The 18,450-nt window shown below is 56.9% G+C and overlaps 2 protein-coding genes across 2 annotated transcripts; both read right to left on the bottom strand.

The window, feature by feature from the left end:
- Positions 1-478: 478 nt before the first annotated feature.
- HOXC9 (homeobox C9) lies at positions 479-3,006 on the bottom strand. The gene is made up of 2 exons (XM_047067190.1): positions 2,469-3,006; positions 479-723 (listed from the first exon to the last, which is right to left on the bottom strand). The coding sequence occupies exons 1-2, from the start codon at positions 3,004-3,006 to the stop codon at positions 479-481; spliced, it is 783 nt and encodes a 260-aa protein (XP_046923146.1).
- Positions 3,007-13,869: 10,863 nt separating this feature from the next.
- On the bottom strand, positions 13,870-18,055 carry HOXC10 (homeobox C10). The gene is made up of 2 exons (XM_047067181.1): positions 17,305-18,055; positions 13,870-14,147 (listed from the first exon to the last, which is right to left on the bottom strand). Exons 1-2 carry the CDS (start codon positions 18,053-18,055, stop codon positions 13,870-13,872), a joined length of 1,029 nt encoding a protein of 342 aa, XP_046923137.1.
- Positions 18,056-18,450: the final 395 nt, after the last annotated feature.

The raw sequence follows: 18,450 nt of genomic DNA, 5'->3' as shown, positions 1-18,450 counted from the left end.
TTGTTATTGTGTATGTGTGTGTGTCTTTTTTTTTTTTTTGTACAAAATCTGCACGCAGAGCACCCCAGGCCTGGGGAGGGATGGCCCGGACCACATATGATACAGAAAAAAAAAAAATAGAAATATAGCGATTCAAGTACTGGCTTCTCTGAAGAAAGGAGGGGAAAAAAATCACATTTGTGTGTGTCATTTATTTCAGTTGCGCTGGGAGAAGAGAACGCGGTTTCTCTCTCCGCCTCCTCCTCCTCGCTGGGTAGAACTAACTCTAAAACACCAATTTCTCAACACTGAACCCTCCCAAATCGCAAGAGTTTTCCTTTTCCCCTTCCTTTTTTTTGTCTCTTTTTAAGCTGATGGGCTTTTCTCTATCTTGCTCTTTCCTTTTCTTTTCGTGCTCTCTCCCGCCTGGGTTGGGGTATTTTTGTGGGGTTTTTTGTTTTTCCCTTGGCTGTGCCGAGGCAGCAGGCTGGGGCAGGGTTTAGGATTGCTCCTTGTCGGTTTTCTCTTTATTCATCTTTTTCATCTTCATCCTCCGGTTCTGAAACCAGATTTTGACCTGCCGCTCGGTGAGGTTGAGAACCCGGGCCACCTCGTACCGACGGTCCCTGGTTAAATACATATTGAAGAGAAACTCCTTCTCCAGTTCCAGCGTCTGGTACTTGGTGTAGGGGCAGCGCTTCTTCCTCGTGGAGCGGGCGTGGATCCAGTTGGCCACGGGGTTGCCTGGAGGGCCAAACACAGGCAGGGGTCAGCGGAGCCCCTTTCTAGCCCAGGACCCCTGCCACCCTACCCCTAGGCTTAGCCAGGCTCCCCAAACGCAATGATTGAACCTGAATTTGGACACGTTTGGTTTTTGGAATTTTCTCCCTGACTCCTTTTGCGTTCTGCCCTCTCCCCATCTTCCCCCTCTTCGGTTTCTAGCACCTAAAACTATAGGAAATCAAAGCTATCAAAGCCCCTACAGTCTGGTCCTCAGCTTCAAGAGTAGTAATTCGAGAATATGCTCATAAAAAGTCCAAATTCCCAACTGTTTCATAGGCCCATAAACGCTTCTCTCTCTTGTTTTTTATTTTTATAGCGAGGTCTCTCTCCTCCCCACTTCCCTCCTCCTCTGCCCCCTCCCACCCTCCCAGCCCACGACCAAGTCCTGAAATTTCAGCAGTTCTGTTTCCTGACCCTGAGAGTCCCTAAGCCCCTCACCACCCTCTTCAGCGCCCGTCTCTGCTCTCGGAGTTCAACCCTGCTGAGGCGAATTCTCAGAGTGATGCTGGAATGGGGAGAGCCTTTCTCCTCTCCCCAGAGAGCTGCTGGCCTTGGGACAGGCTCCCCTATATCTTAGCTTCCCTGTTTGGCTTCCAGTGCCCCCCTCCTGCCAGCCCCAGGACAGGCTCTGCAGGAGCCAAGCCTCCAATTTCAGGTTTATGGGAGTAGCTGAGGGCAAGGAGGGAAGCCTTCAGAGGGGTATAATTAGGCCCTGGCCCCTTATGGGGCTGGAGGAAAGGATTTCCTGCAGCCCCCTCCTGGGACTCCCCCAGACACTTCCTCACACCCAGGGGCTGCACCCCCTCCCCTGCTGTTTCTCCTTCTTTCCCCTTTTTCTGGCCCAGCAGCTCCCACCTGCCCCCCCCCCGCCCCCACACACCTACCCCTGCCCTTCTCTGCAATACTCAGAAGGCTCCAGTCTCCTTGATGGGGAGTGTGTGTGTGTGAGTGTGTGTGTGTATAATTCTCTAATCTGGGGAGATGCTCCCCCCCCATTCCTCATCCCTGAGCCCGGTTTTCAACCCTCTTTCCTGCAGACCCTCAGAAGAGGGCTCTCAAGTTTAAGGAGACTGGGACCCCACTTCTCTTCCCCAACTCTGTAAGTCCTGATTTCTCCAAGTTCCCAGGCTGTGAAATCCCCCAGACCCCTCACCTAGTGCTCCTGGGTATATAAGAAGTCCATGCACCTTCTCTTTAAGGAATTCCTTCTGAGGTGAGACTCCCCATGCTGGCTGGGAGGTAGGGGTGATTTTTCTCCCTGGGGTATTTCCTCTCTGTCCCCAGTGTCCTCCTCATCTCCCCCCCCCCCACTCCAGTCCCACCTCAAACCATAAAATGAACCTCAACCCTACCCCATCCCCTGGCCCTGTCTGCATTTCTTCGAAAGTAGCAACTGAGCCAAAAAGCCTGGGCTGGGGGTGTGTGTCTGTGTGTGTGTGTGGGGGGGGTCTCTCATCAAAGCCAGCTCCAGGGAGAGGAGCCCCCCTCAGCCCTCTCCCAACCTGGCTCCCTGGGCTCCCTTCTCAGACCTTCCTGCCCCTGAAAGCTCCCCAAGGTAATTCGCTTTTATTGAGTCCTCGCCCCCTCGCCCTCGCCCCTCTCCCGCGCTCCCTGCGCCGCTCCGAGGGGCTGTAATCCGGCTCCCCCCCGCCCGGCCTCCCCTCCCCTCCCGCGCTGGTTGTAAAGGAAAATTGCTCCCAACTTACTGGGGTCCAGGTCGGCCTTCTCCTCTTTGTGCTTGCTGCCGGCGAGTGCGTCCGCCTCGGGCGAGGGCAGTGTCTGCGGGGCGCGGTCGCGCAGCTCCCCGGGCGAGCCGTACATGTAGTCCGGGTAGCTGCGGCCGTCGCCCGGGCCGCAGTCGGCGCGGCGTCCGGGGTAGGCGTCCGGCTTGAGGGCGTAGTGACGGCCCCCGGCCGGGAAGCTGGGGAAGGAGACGGCGCCGGACAGCGGCTCGAGCCAAGTCCGCATGTAGCGCGTGTCGGCGCCGAGGTGGGGCTGGGGGCCGTACGGGTGGTATACCACGGACGACTGCGAGGGCACGGGCGCCCACGACGTGCTGAACACTGCCGGCTTGGGCGCGAAGCTACAGGACGGAAAATCGCTACAGTCCGGCACCAAACCGCTGGGTCTGGCGGCGGCGGGGTGAGCCCCCGTGGCCGGAAACCTGGACGCTAGGAGGTCTTCATTGTCGTGAGAGATGAGCGAGTCCACGTAATAGTTACTGATGGGCCCCGTCGCCGACATCGTAACAGGGTTTTACATACATAAGATTATTGTATGAACTGTATATGTACTTTTTATCTGCTCACAGAACAATCAAGGCAGGTAATTATTTTTCCAGCCTTTTCCCCGCAGCTCATTGGTTCCCCGGCCCCCACGTGATCGTATTTACCCAAAAATACGGCGCGGATCAATGCGCAGGGGCTTTTTTTTTTCCTTGCTTTTTTTTTTTTTTTTCCCTTCTCCCACCCCCTTCTCTCTGCTGATCCCCGCGACCTGCGTTTTCCTGGGGGTCCGGAACTCTGGACCCAAAGCGTCGGCCACCCCCTCAGGACAACTCGTATCTCATCAGAGCACTCCCTTGCCCATGTCCACCCATAAGCAGATGGCCTCCCGCACCCCCCCCCAACCCTGGAGGATTTCTTAATGGGGTGAAAATGCCAGTCCCCGAAGCCAGGGCTCCCGGACCCCCAGGGCCGAGCTGGGCGCGGGAGCCCCGCAGGGGCGGAGAGGCCGGCTGAGGTAGGTGGAGGAACTATTTCTTGACGTAATCCGTCTCTGTCGCCCCGACGCTCCCGCAGTCTCTGCGCGAGCCGAGATCAGCGATTGTCAGTTCGGAACGTGGCTTTTAAAAATGCGTTTTTAAATAGTGTGTATGTATGTATTTCTTTCAGGAGCAGCAGCAGCGAGGGAGGGAGGGTGGGAGGGGACTGGGGAGGCTAGGGTGGAGGGAGGGAAGGAGGGAAAGGGGAGCGTCCTTCTGCCACTGGCCAACTCAGCCCCCCAAATCTGGGGTAGGGCAGCTTGGGGAAGGTGGTCCGCCTGTGGGAGGGGTAGGACCTCGGGACCTCATACACCTTTATCCTCAGAAGTCCTCTCTTTGCTTTGGCACAGATATGCAAGCTCCTTTATTTTAAATTTATTGTCTCTATCTATTTATCTTTCTTTGCCAGCTTGAAGAAGTGGAGGAGAGATCAGCACAAGTTAAGTGGGGCGTCCCCATCCCGTCTTCCTGCTCACCCTCCTTTGCCCCCAACTCCATCTCTGCGACACCCTGCCCCCCCAAAAGAAGTCACTCCAGGGCTCTGTCTGCAGAGAGCCAGGGTGAGTGCGGGCAAGGCGAGAGAGAGAGCGACCTCGGTCGTGGGCAAGTAGCTTGTTTTTACGTCCTTCAATAAAATTTTTATGAGGATCATTTGATTGTTCATAAATGTGTCTTTCATTAAATAAAATTGTAGGCTGTTTTTGGAACGGGAAAAAAGCAACGGAGGGATGGGAGAGAGCAGTTTCTTTGGGGTCGGACGCAGGGATTCCGGAGGGGGCAGTGTGATTGTAGGGAAGATCAGACAACTTGGATTCCTCCCCCCAATAAGTTGGTTGCTACCTTCCTCCTTGAATTTGGGGTCTGTTGCCCAGCCCTCTGCTTTCCATCAGACTGCCCCATGGTGGTTTAGTAAAGGTGGGCTTTAAGCTGGCAGGGAATTCTCAGTGTGGGTGCAAGAGAGGGGGCAGGGAGGTTGGCTGGGGGTAGGGAGAAGGGCAGGTGATGTCCCCAGGGACACAATGCACCCTAGGTATGGCAGAGGGAGTTTGAAGGAGGGGTGCAATTTCAGGGTCAGAAAAGAAGGGTCCCAGTTTGTGCTATGGGAGATAGGCAGGAGCTGAGGCTCAGACGCAGGTTCTGAGGCAGCAGAAGGACAAGGATTCCCAGACATGAGACGCCTGCCCTTCTTTCCCACTCCTGTCCCCAGGAGGGGACCAAACGCCAGGGGTGGGGGTGGAGGATGGTTTTCTCCTGCATCTCTGTCGACCTGTCTCCTCTAGGGTGGAGAAGGTCTAGAGAGAGGTGTCCCAGAGAGTGTAGCATGCATGTTGGTGGGGGGAGGAAAGTTGAGGGGGGAAGGGGAGATCTACAGCCTGCAGCACTGACCCCAGCTTTCCAGGCCCCCTCCCCAGTCCCTGCTCCTCCCCCTCTCCGGTTCTTTCCTTTTCGGTCTAGCGGGGCTGAGATTTCGACTCACGGGGGGTGTGTGAGAAGTGCCTGGCTGGGGACAGACAACCCGGGGCCTCAGCCTCTTCGCCCTCAGCTCTGATTGTCTTCCCCTCCCCCGGGCTGGACTGGTGTGGGAAATCCAAATTACAGCAAGAAACAGAATATCTCTTTGGCCTTGATGGAGTCGGGTTAGCTGTCAATCAAAATTTCTCCCTCACTAGTTCAAGGAAAAGACAGGAGGTTCCCTCCAGTCCCCCTGCCGAGGCTTTTTCCAAATCCCCAGCACCGTCAGCACCTCCCCCAGCCCTGGCGGCTGGGGACCCTGCCTGGCTCTTGGGCGGCTGCTGGCAGCAATGAGCAGAGACGCGTAGCCTTCAACGGGCCCGGGGGCCAGACAGAGACCTAGAGGACATCAGGGGACAGAGCCTGAGAGAGACTGAGCCTGAGACATAACAACTGAAACGCGGCGCCAGGCCCATGGAGAGGAAGGAAGGAGGGAAAGAGAAGAAAACGGAGGGCTGGGATAAAAAGAAAAGGAGAGGGGAGAATTAAAGGAAAGAGGGGGGGCAAGATGAAAAGAGATGGGAGAGCAGGGAGAGGAAGGCATTCGGGGAGTGTGAGGGAGGAAGGGCGGCGATAGGCAGGCAGGACGGGGCAGGGCGCGAGCTGGGAGCAGCCGTGGCATTGTGCAGTCCGCTTGCTTGCCGGGCCTTTGCCGCGGGACCCGGCTCAGGGCGCGGCGGCCACTTCTGTCCGGACACAAAGGAGAAAGAGGCCTCCTCTCTGGCCCCTCCCGGGCGACCTGCTGGGGTGGGTACACTAGGCCTCCGGGGGATGTGGAACCCCGTCTCAGCCCAGGCAGCCACCCAGGCGGCTGGGGGCTGAGCCACGCTCTAGCCAAGGAGCTAAGAAGACATGATGAAGGAGAAGGTCTCAAGCCCTGCTCCTCCTTTTTCGTCTTCGCCAGGCGACAGGGCCCATCTGCCCCAACCTCAGGTCTCCTAGAAGAAAGGCGCCCCGAAAGACCGTCTTCCATGGGCCTCTACTATTTGGGAGAGCCCTTCAGACAGAGTGGCTGTAAGCAGATGCCCCTTTCTCTCCTACCCCCTTTGGCCACTGCCTTCTTTTCAACTCTTGAGCTGCCTGCCCACCCGGCTTGCCCACCCAGCAGAGGCGACAGCAGCGGGGCAGCCGGGATCCCAAGGCCCAGGCTCCCTGCTGCCGCCAAATTCCCCGTGAAACTGAGGGGAGATTGTCGCCTTCGTTTGAGAGCGTGAACTCAGACCCTCCCCACTCAGGCACAGACACAGCTGTGGATCAGGAAGCAGGCCTCGCCCACAGCCCCCTCCCCACCAATGCCCCGCTTTGCCTAGGCCTTGCAGAGAGCAGCAGCCATGAGGAGGGGGCTGAAAGAGCCTGGGAGTCCCTGAGTTCACCAGGCCGAGGCCCCTCGGGCTCCACAGCTGCATGTGGGCTGTACCCCCTGGTCTCTGCATTTGGAGGTGGGATGGCAGGCAGGTCAGGGCCCTAAAGCAGAACTTCAGGCTCCCCCCACACCCCCCCAAAGCCAGGCCTATAGATGTGGGGGCACAAAGGATGTGGGGGCACCAGTAAGGAATCGCTCGTCTTTCCAGGATCACCTAACTCCTTCTGAATCTCCTGCCAGATTCCCAGACTCCCTCTTACCCCCACCACTCCCTTCAATTTTCCTCAGCACCGATGGGGCAAACCCGAGGGACTGGAGGACACTGGGAGTCCCTGTTGGGGAGGGGGGGAAACCCCAGCTTTAGCTGGCACTTCTGCATCCGCTCTGGTGCTTAGAGCTTGCCTCCGACCCCAAAAGATTACACTAGGCACAGGAGAGCCCCCTAAGGGGGAGGGGCACCTTTACTCCATCACCTCAGACCTGCACAGCTGCGACCACAACCAAGCTAGCACCACCGTGGGAAGGACAGACAGACAGACGGACAGGTTAGCGTCATCCCCTCCCCTTGCTCTGCGCCTCCCTCTCAGTGATTTAAATTCCCTCCGGTTCAATCCACACCGTCAAGTTCGGATTAAATTTAAAACAGGCTTTTCTCCCGGTCCGCAGCCGCCGCAGGCAGGGAGCCCGCTCCCCGGCTCGTCAGCACCCGCCCGCGCGGAGGAGGCCGTGCTCCATTTGCTTTCATTTTCCTTCTCCCCCTGAAATGGGCTCGTTTCACCTCTCCGCTGCCCTCTCCCCCTCCCCGCCCCCTCCCCGGTTCCCCTCTTCTTTCCCCCCTTCTCGTTCCTGGTCCCTCTTTGTTGGGAAAAACACACCCACACACAACTCCTCCTGGCTAAGGCCTGCGCTGGAGGCAGAAACTGAATTCTCCTGGCCCGCCGCGAGGAGACCGCGTCCTGCCCCCACCCCAGGTGGGTATCTGGGATCCCTACAAGCCTGGAGTCAGGCCCCTAAGCCCAGCAGGAGTGAAACCCCTAGGGCCTGTGAACGTGGCCCTCTCAACGCCACGGCCTGCATTCCCGCCGGCCCCCCGCCCGCCCTGCCGCCCCGCAGCAAACGGGGCTGTTTCCGGCTCCCCCAACCCGGTCTGGTTTCCCAGCCTGGGGAGTGGCTGAAGGAGGAGCGGCCCCAGAACCAGGGGTGCTCTCTGCCCGAAGCCCCCATGGCTCTGGGCGCCTTGTTACCTGATCTTTGTGTGATGTGTGTGTCGCAAGGAAATTTGCAGTGACTTTGGAGCCCAGACTGAGGAAGCGGAGGTGGCGAAAGGAGAGACAATACGGGCCCGAAGTACAATTAAGGGGCCAGAGCCGCTAGTCTCTCCCCCGCCCTCCCTGCCAGACTAGGAGCTGTCTGGCCTCAAACCTCAGGGCAACCCGCGAACCTGGAGCCGGAAACTCAGCCCGTGCCGGAGGGAACCAGAGGATCCGGCATCCAGAACGTTGGAGGAGAGCTCCCTTCCAACTTGGGGGCGCAGCAACCAGCCCTGCTGTGTTGCGGCGAATCCAATGAATGAAAGTGCACATTCCGACGAAAATTCCCGGTTTTTTCAGCTTTTGGAAGGAGAGCCTAGGGTCTGGGACGTCTCAGACAGACAGACAGGCAAACCGCATCTCCGGAGGCAGACAGACTCACAACATGAGTGTGAGCCTAAAATCAAATGCAGGTTCAACATTCCCGAGGCCTCTCTGCCAGGCCGGGCAGGCGCCGATCTCCCTACCTTCTCTCCCCTCCAGGGCGTTGGGCAGAGACCCGGAAGACTCCGTCCCTCTGGCTTGGTCCAATCCCGCCTCGGGAAGCGCCTTCGTTACCTGCTCCTCGGCTCCCCACGGCCACAGATGCAGGGCAGCCGCCTCCCGCCGGGGGAGGGAAGCCCCGGCCACCGCAGCCGCCGCCGCTGCCCGCCCTCCTTCCCTCCCTCCCTCTTTCTCGCCCTCCCTCCCTCTCTCCCTCCCTCGCGCGCTGCCGCTCGCGGGGCCCTCCCGCGGGCAACCTGTTCTGGACCAAATCCAGGTATCTCCGAAAGAGAGAGAGAGAGAGAGAAGGACCTCTTACGTGGAAAAGAAAGAAAGAAAGACCCTTAACCGCGTTTATTTTCCAAGCTCTGACCACTGGCCGGCCTCTGTTCAGACGCCCTGGACACGGCCCTGTAGCAGCAGAGGTGTGCGGGGCCTGCTGCCTCGCCCACGCTGACCGCCGCGCCCCTCGCACAGCGCGCTCCACACTCTGGGCCGCCGCCCCCCGGCAGCCCAAACACCAAACAGACCTCAAGGTCCTTCCTACAGACTCAACATCCGGTCGCCCGCCTCGAGGCTGGCCTCCGCCCGCCCCGGAGCCCGCTCTGCTCCGTCTGCGGCCAAAGTCCACACACAATCCACCTTGCCCGTGCTCTCGCGCCGGGCCCGGACGCCCCTCCTGGCCGAGGCGCCCGCCGGGCCACACTCGGCCCACGGTCCTGCCCGGGACTGCAAACCTCGTCCCCTGCACGGGACCCACACAAAGCCCAGTGCCCTGACGCTCCCACCCGCAGCCCCCAGTCCCCAGCCGCTGCTGCCCTTCACCTGTTCCCGAGAAAGGCTGCGTCTCCGAGCCGGGGCAAAGCCGTGGGCCTGGGCGGAGGGTGCCGGGGGAACCGGGGAGCCGAGGTCCCAGGGAGGCTACAGAAGATCCGCCGGGCTAAGCCGGAGCCCCCGCAGCCCGCGAGATTATCTCAGAGACCAAAGCTCTCCTTGGCGAGCTCTTGCCTTTTCCTCCGTCTCCCGCAAGTCTTAAACACTCACACGCCGAGAGTTCAGCTCTATAAATCCTGCTCCTCTTTCCCATATCATAATTAAAAAAAACCAGTAGGGGAGGTTTTAACTTTTATTGCGATTTCTGGAGTTGGGCTGCGGAGCATATATTAAGTTTACGCTTATGCGCTCTCGGCGGGGAGGGTCCTTTAAGAAATAAAAATCCATCTTAATATCCGCAGACGAGAGAGATAATTTTTTCCCTCCTCTTCACGCTGTTTCTTCTGAAGACTCCCTTCCAGCGAAGCGAATAAATAATCACCATCGCCTTAGCCATAATCTACAGTCCCAGGGCCCCGGGGTGGACTCTGGCCACCAGCCTGGCCCTCACCTTGGCGGGATGAGAACTCACCCCATTTCCCAGGATTTGGGGAGGGGGACACCCCAGACTCGTGGCTCTGTGGCCACCCCCCATCAAGCCCACCAGTTCTGAAACGGAAATGGGGGCAGAGAGAGACTCAAAGAGCAAAAGTCGTTCATTGGTGAATTTCGGCCCATGAGGGACGCTCTCCCCAAGCCAGGCACTCCTGAGCACCCCGCCCCTGCCTGGGACTCCCTTCACTCCAACTGGCCCTGTGATTCTGACAGCTTGAAAACTCAGAGACTGCTAAGGGCTCCCAAACCAGGGGAGCCCCTGCCTGCCTCGCACCAGCTGGCCTTCCTCTCTGAAAACCTCCCTATTTCCCCGGGAGCCATAGAGAGATTTGAGCGTTTTCCTTCAAGGGAAGAGATTCTTTTCCCCCACAAAGGGCTGGGGGACAGACGGAAAGACAGACTAACAAATTCAGCTAGGGAGAAGAAAGGCTCTATTCCATTTTCTCCTCTAGCCTCCCTGGGGTCAAAGGAAATCTCTTTGTATAAGAAAGACAGAAAAATACGTGAAGTATTCACGTAAAAAATAGACGTGGGATTTGAGAGAGGCTGGAGGAGCCAGAGATACAGAAACAGAGACTCACACTCATACAGGGTTAGAAATATCCCCCCAGCAGACCACTGTGAGAATATAGAACTCCAGGTATATATTTTGTTACAGGGACACAATTGTGTTCCCGTCTCCAAGTTGAGAATGTGTTAATAACCATACTATTTCCAAAGTAAGAGAACCAACAGCCTGTCCTCCTCCTTTTGGCTTTCTCTTTCCCAATCTCTCTGAGAGCAGGGGTGTATCTCCCCATTCTCCCTGACACCCCCCCCCATTTTTTCTCTGCAGGCAGAGAAGCCTTTTTTGGGGAGCCTTCTCTCTAGCCACCAGGGCCAGGATTGAGGAACCAGATGGAGAAAGGAGGGGAAGAGGCTTTGCAAAGTTTCACATTGCTCAGATTCTCCTTTACTCCATTATCCTCCCCTCCTCCCCCTGGCATCAGCCAACAACCTTCCCAACAATATGGTAATGGTGGGCGCTGGCAGCCTCCGTTCACCCAGACATTTCCACACAGCGCAAAGACAAGCAGCTGCCTGACAGCCACAGACACAACAGACCCAGGCCTGTGGGCCACAGACAGCGAGACAGAGACTAGAGCCAGGTTCCTGTCCTGATGTTTCCCAGTAGGGCGTGTGGGGGGGGGGTTTCTACTTGGACTTGATGGCTTCCCTCTAACCTACTAATACCCTAAATATGCCCTTTCTCATTGGGGATGGAACTATAGAAGGGGAAGGGGGGGTGGCTGAGCTGGCGCTCAGAGTTCCCCAACTCTTGGGACCCCCCCACCCCAGTCACCCCACTTTTCTAAGGGGAAGCTCCAGCCCCAGCCAACTGGAGGCAGATTTTTGTCTTTGGAGGTGGCAGGTGAGAGAAACTGGCCCTTCCAGAGACTCCCTTCTCTTTCTGTGCTCTCCTCTCTTCTACTGATCCTGCCCCACCCAGCTACCCAACTGAGCTGGCCCACCAGGCCACCTCTTACTCAAATTCCTGAATTTCCTTGGAATTGGCTAGACTTTCTTTGTCTGTCTCCATCAGCTGGGCCCAGGAAACAATAGCTGCAGGAAAAAACTCCTCTCCCTCACTCACAGGGATTGGGACAGGCTGAGGAGTGGACAGTATAAAACGGGGCTCTCCAGACTTGTCCTGCGGCCCCACTCACAGCTTGCCCTCATCAGTCTGTGCCCATTTGCCCTATCTGGGAGGGGGCTGTGGGGCAGTCCCACTGGGGAGGGAAGGAGCCGGGTAGGTGGGTTGGGGCCCTCGACGAAAACCGACTGATGTAACTCAGGCAGTTTCTTGTTGCCGAGTTCAAAACTCAATCCCAACAACATGAAACTACCTAAGCCACAGATCAGCTGAGCGAGCAGGGCGGGAGATTCGGCTTTGCATCTATCGGGAGGAGAAGGGAAGGGGGTTGGGGAAGGAAGAAATTCAGCCCCGTCCCCCTTTCCGCCCCCACAACCTCCCTAAGGACTAGAGAGTAGACTTTGGGTGGCTGGGTGGGTAGGGGGTCTGACTGCCCTCATCAGCCTCTGGTCTAAGCAAATTGCTCAGGGAAACTCTGGTGAAATGGGACCTCCAGCCGCCAAACCCCCCGCCCCGCCCCCAGCACCACAGTGGAGCTATTCCCCTGCCTCTGGCTCTGGCCCTGGGGGAGGCTGGAGGGTCCTTCCACTCTTGAGCTGGGTCCCCTGTCTTGTCCATCTGGCTCTCCTGTGCTCTCCTCCTGGAATCCCTCCGATCCTCTCCCTCTCTCAGCTCTGCTTTGCTTCCCTGCATCTATGGGTGGCCGAACCAAGGCGCCTGTGCTCCAGAGCCTCTTCCAATCAGGCCACTTGCCTGGCAAAGCCCCACGGCCAGGGAGCGTGGGGACCGAGAGCCTGAATAAGGCTCACATCCAAACCAGCAGAAAGCAGGAAACCCAAGCTTCAAGCTCCAGCCCTTTCTAGCCCACCCTCCCCCTGCTTCCCCCAGCAGACGACCAGACTGAGCAACGTCTAGACCCATGTGTCGACCTCAAGGCGACCCTAAGTGCCCGTGTAGCGAAAGAAGCCAAAAACCACCAATTCACCCCTTTAACAGCCGAACCCCAAGGCAGCGGGGTCGGGGAGGGGAGGAGAGGGAGCTCCCGGCCACTGCCCTCCACTGCGAGCGGCCACAAGGCAAGCCTGGGTTCTCAGCAAGCTCAGATGCCCGAAACACCTTCCTCCCTGTTGTGCCCGCGGCACGGCCGGGCACCTGGGGACGCCGCTAGTCCCCACTCCGCCGCCAAGAGAAGAACAAGAAACCGCTTCTCTTACCTTGTCGCCGCCTCCTCCTCCTGCCTCTGCCCGAGCTTCTGCTGCTGCTGTCGAGGGGGGGGGGGTGGCTGAGCTCCTCGTCCCCCTCCGGCGGTTAAGTTTATTCCTCTCCTTGGATAGGTGGGGGGCTCTTGGGGTTCCCCCAGCAGCGGTGGGGTGTGCCTGGCCCAGCACCCCAGGCAATCAGATCCGTCTGCTCCTCAAGATTGCAGTTTGCTCTCTGCCTCTTTCCCTCCTCCAGTCACCTTTAAATGCATCTTTTACTGCAGCACCACATTATATTTGCAGATCATAAAATCCACCTCTCGCGCGCACCAAGACCGTCCTGACATTACTGTTTTATGACCTTGACTTATTGTGGTCACCTGGATAATATTTAAATCAACGTTATGGTCTCTCACTTACATTAAACCCGCCAAGAGACATTCTAGAAAGGCTCTAGGAGATGAGTCAAACACAAAACACACACATCCACACACTCAGCCTCGTTGGGGGGGGGGTGTTGCTAAAAAAAACATTTAAAAACAAAAAACCACCCATTTGAGGATTACGATTCTGGAAATTTATTAGGATTTTCTTCTCCATTAAGGAAGCTACATGCAAAAGATACAACATACAGAATATCTTTAAATAACACAACTCCCAGACAGGGACAGGGCGATATTTGGGAGGGGGGGGGAATTCTGTCTTTGCTTCACTATGTTCTATTTTAAATTTTTAAATTTTTTTTTTGTATTCCTCTGGATGGAATTTCTGAGGTGTCAGTGGCGGGGGGATGTGGGGGTGCTGGGAGGATTGGGAGAAAAGCAGAAAGCAGTACAAATACGAGACTTCAAGCAGATTCTCAGAGCAACCAGGAGGTAAAGACACGGAGAGGGTTTGCTGGAGGCGCTGGGCGCTACGACAAACACACAAAACACTAGCCGAACTTTCCAAAACGTCTATTATCCTAAGGAGGAAATGCAGCAAGGAAGGAGCGATTCTGACTGTGCTCTGCGAGATTACAGACCTTCTCTGGTTGATTTTTTTTTCCCTCTTTTCCCCCCTATGATCGGGTGGATTCGACCTTAACTTTGCATGGAGGACAGGATGGTGTGTGTGAGTGCGTGGGTGAGTGAGGGGTTGACACACACACCAGCCACACTCCCACCCTTGTCTATGCGGGCACACCACACCCCACACCCCGGCACCCCATTTCTCATGCTTTAGGTGGATGCATCTTCGCAGCACGAACCATAGGTCCCTTGGAAGGAGAGTCTGAGGTCTTTGCCTTTTTTTGCAGGCGCGTTGCATTTATACTCAGGGAGGGAAAAAAAAAATATACCACCAGGCACAAAGGGAGGAGGGGCGGGGAAAGGAAGGAGCGGGGAGAGGGGGGAGGGGGAGGGGAGGCCGCGCGCTCAGGTGAAATTAAAATTGGAGGTCAGTTCCCGGATCCGATTCTCTCGGTTCATTTTCTTGAGTTTCATTCTGCGATTTTGAAACCAGATTTTGACTTGTCTGTCTGTAAGGTTAATGGTCTTGCTAATCTCCAGGCGGCGCTCTCGCGTCAAATACATATTGAACAGAAATTCTTTCTCCAATTCCAGCGTCTGGTGTTTAGTATAGGGGCACCTCTTCTTCCTTCCGCTCTTTGCTGTCAGCCAATTTCCTGTGGTGTTTTCTGCCTTTATCTCCTCTGTTAAAAATAACATTATTTACATAAGTATCCCTTGAAGAGGCAAACCCTCGCTGCTGCCAGCCAGCTGTGGGGGCGGCTGAGGGAGCACAGGGGGGCTGCTTTCACCCCACAGGCCTGACTGGTGGGGTCCTCTTGGGCTCAGGGCTCTTAGAATTTCTTTGGGGTCCTGACTTACGTGGGGGGAAAGACAGACAGTTCTCGCCTCCAAAGCATTTATTAATTAAATTACCCCAATCCACCTTGACCTAGCAGATTCTGAGTACTCCCACTCTCCCTCAGCTTCCTGACCCTGGCACGCGCTCTCAACCTCACCAGGCCCTCCCTCCTCTGTGTTTCATTCCAGTTCTGGAAAAATCCAACTAGAAGGAAAAGCGCCTCCCAGGCCTCATACGGGGTTGCAGAGTCCCCCCTGCTGCCTAGAGCAATTCCCAGAGAGCTTTGACCCCTTTCAACTCAGTGGAGGGATGTTGTCGCCTTAGGCTCTGTGGCCAGAGGCCACCGCAGCTGTCCCTGCACCAGACCCCCAGCCCTTGTTCCCACCTGAAGTGCCACAGAGCAACTCTGCCCCTTTCAATCTCCCGTTGCCAGCTCTTCCTCTCCTGGCCATTTCCCCCAGGTGTGAGTAGCTGAAGCAGGGTTGCTGGTGCAGGCAGCAGAGGTCAGGGGCAACAGCTCTGGGGCGTGCTGAGGGGTCCTCAGACAACTGCCCTAGCCATGGGACCTAAGGTCAAGGGAGAGAGATATCCTGAGGAAATGCAGCCTCCTGGAAATCTCCACCTAGTCTACAGAGATATGTATGCCTGTACGTACATGTGTATTCCTGTAGAGATGCACACTGTCACACATATGTACACACATAGGCACACACGTGTCTATTTATATAAGGAGACGCTATAGACATAGTGTGTGTTTCTCATTATCTTATTGACAACTTCTCTTCTTGGTACACATGTTGGCTGGAATGGACCAGCCTTGCTCCTCAAGCAGCAGAAGAGACCTTGGCCATCTTTTCTAGGGAAAAAACCCCAGAGTCCAGACACTCAAGAAGGGCACCCAGCAAAGGACTCTGCTGATGGCTCTGTGCTCTATCTCCCCGCTTTGCCAAATGAAACTGCCAGATTCCTCGCTCTTATCTTCCTGGGGAGCGGGACGGGGCCCTGGGGGAATCAAGAGGCACACACACACACACAAAAGCAAACTTGAGGCTATAGTTTAAGACATTTGAATGTCCTTAATTCCGCTCCGGCCTCTGCACCTGCAGCCTCTTGCCAAATTGTTTAGAGGCTCTCCGCATCTAACTCTGTCCTATTTGTTTTCTTATTGGGCTTGTTGGGTTTGGGGGGGAAGGGAGAAATTACAAATGAGGAAGTCTGGCCAAAAGCCCTCTTGGCTGTGGCCTGGTTGAGACACCATATGGGGGAGGGTGGTGAAAGCAAGAAAGGCAGAGGCAAAGTGCAGAGTTAGAGGGATTAGTTGGGGTGGAGGGGCTTAGGTTGTTGTGGACAGGGGAGGAGAGGAAGGGTTGCCTACCCCAACGGGGGCAGTCCCAGTTAGGAGGTAGACTTGTTAACCTTGACTTTGCTTTTGGTGGGGGGTTAGGAGGCAGGTTTTCCCATCCTAAATTCGTGTCCCAACAAAGCTCAGAGCCTGGGGAGGGGGCACAAAATTAAACTTTCACGCTGCACATGTGCCACAGGGAAGCCTCCGTGGGTGTGTGTACCTCACTCCTGCAGCCTCATGAACACACCCGTGCTCATCTTCTGGCTGAGGAGACACCCAAGAGGGCAAAGCCCTACCCTTGCCCGCCAAAACAGTGTGTGTGCGTGTGTGCGTGTTTGAGAGGGAGCGGGCATGCGTGAGTGTGCGCGAAGCCTGAGAGAGGCGTGTGTGTGAGTGTGACACAGGTCGCCGCCAGGCATGCGTGTGCGCCGCATCCATATACAAAGCGCCACAAGATCCAGGCCGCCCCCAGTCTGCTCAGCTCTCTCTCAGTATTCCATCTCCCTCTACACCCAAAGAGCCCCATTTATATACAGCCTCCAGTAGCCAGTGCCGTGGGAAACAGGTTTATTCCTCTCCTCCCAGTTGGGCCTTTTCTGATGTTTTTTGTTTCAACTTTTCAGGGAAAGTCGGTCCCCTCAGGCTCCCTCCGCTGCTCCCATTTCCCCCACATTCTTTCTCCAGGTGTCAGAGAAAGGTCCTGGAGGCCCCCAGTTCCTGCAGCAGAAATGAATCTTGAACCCTGAGCTTGAACTCTGGATAGGCTTTCTCTCTCCAACCCAAATCACGATGAAATCCAACTAAAGCAACATTCCCTTTCAGGAGAAGACCGCTTGCCACGCACACAGAAATTTTCCAACCACTCATTTGTAAGCTGCTTTTGGAAGACAACGAAAAAAAATTTTTTTTTTGAAATTTAAGTAGAGAAAGAAAAAGGAAAAAAAAATTAACAGGGGAGACAAAAAAGAACTTACAACATCCCAAATGCCCTGTTCCAACGCCATCCCCAAGCCAGGCGTTTGGGGGAGGGAGGGAGGGACGTGGCGGTCAGCCCTTCACCTCCACCTCTTTCTGCCCCAGCCCCGCTGCCTGAGGCCCCCCCAGCTGAGCCCAAACCGCAGGAGCCCAAACCACAAGCACAAATCAGACTCACAAACAACAAATCGCGCTTCGAAGGAAACAATTTTCAACTGGGAAAACGCAGGAAAGCGAAATCCCCCTTCTCCTAAGCCTTCCCTAGTCCCTGGCCCAAGATCGCCATTTTAAGCTTTTTGCCAGCTTCTGACCCGTATGGGGGACATCAGCCCCCCCAGTCACCACCGCAAAGCAAGCAAACCGAAGCCAGCACGCGCCCGGGAGCCGTCATCAGCCCTGGGCAGCACAAGGCGCCTGCAGGCTGCCCGCGGTGCGCACCACTCCCGGGTCTCGGCGCCCACGGCCGCTGCCGGCCCGGCCCCTCCACTCTGCCGCTTACCTTCCTTAGCCAAATGACGCGCCACCAGCCTGGCGCTCAGCAGACACGAGTCGCAAGCCGGGATCGCATTCCCAGGACCGTCCAGGGCCTCCTCGGCCCAACCCTCCCCTTGCCCCCGCCCCAGCCACGAAGACCAAGTGCCCGAGCGTCCCAGCCGGGCCGCGGCCCAGGCGGCCTTACCTTTCGCTTCGTTATCCGAGGTGTCTGGGCTGGAGTCCGCGGTTTTGGCCCGCTCCTTTTCGCTCTCCAAGGGGCTGCCTTTTGGGCCCGCCAGGCTCTGCTCGGTCTTGATCTCATTGGGGCTAGGGGTCTGGCTGTCGGACTTGGGGGTCTCAGGGAAACTCACTTTGCCCCCGAGCTGGGGCGACTCCAGATGTTCGGCGCGCGGGTTGAGACTGGCCCGCTGCTCAAAAGGGGCTTCGAAGTCGTTGGCCCCGGCACAGTGGGGCGGCTTGTCCAGCGCGGAGTAGCTCGGGCTGGCGCGGTAGTAGCTGGGCACGGGTACCTCGTGCTCCCCGAGGCAGGACTCCTGCAGGGGGTGGGAGTAGAGAGCTGCCTCGGGGCCACTTTTCGCCCGCTTCTCTGCGCTGTACATGCAGCAGACATTCTCCTCCTTGACACTAGGTGGGTAGGAGCAGGAGGACAGCGGCCTGCCAACAGGTTGTTCCAGGCGGTAGGTGGCTTTGGGGTCGCCCCAGGAGTCCAGCTGCGAGAGGTAGGACGGGTAGGTGTTGAGGGCGAGGTTGGGGCTGCTGCCCTCGTCCCTCTTGGAGAGCGAGGGCGCGAGCCCGCAGCCCCTCATCACCCCGCAGTTGAAGTCACTCCCAGATTGCATATACATGCCTGCGCTCCGGCTATAGCGCTCTCCTCCGCCGGGCGCAGCCAAGGGCTCAGCGTACGAGTTCGGAGTTACATTGCGAGGGCATGTCATTTTCAGAGAGAGGGGTTTTTAAGGAGCAATACTACAGCGGAGGAGCTGACATCTTTTTTTTTCCCCATCCGGGAGGGGGGGCGGTTGGAGGGGCGGGAGGGAAAAGAAGGGGAGGGGGGGAAATATCAGCTCCATAATTATCCGCGCATTCAGTCCTCACCATGTGACGGCTAGACCAATGGGATTTGAAAATGGCCTTGATGATTCAGACGGCCGTGACGTCAGCGGGGTCAAGTTGTCGGCAGGCGGAGCGCGCAGCGTGGAGTAACAGCGCCACCTAGCAGCCGCCTCGGGGTAGGGGCGCCGGAGCCCTTCCCCGCGAACAAAGGAAGCGCCCCCGGGGCGGCAGGGGCAGGAGAGGGGTGGAGGAAGGTGGGAGGGGGGGTTCTAGGAAG

This window comes from Lynx rufus, unplaced genomic scaffold (assembly GCF_022079265.1).
Source record: "Lynx rufus isolate CCGP_SWC_20201006 ecotype Redwood Valley unplaced genomic scaffold, mLynRuf1.p SCAF_7, whole genome shotgun sequence".
NCBI classification, from domain to species: domain Eukaryota; kingdom Metazoa; phylum Chordata; class Mammalia; order Carnivora; family Felidae; genus Lynx; species Lynx rufus.
This window is presented reverse-complemented; position numbering and strand designations above follow the sequence as displayed.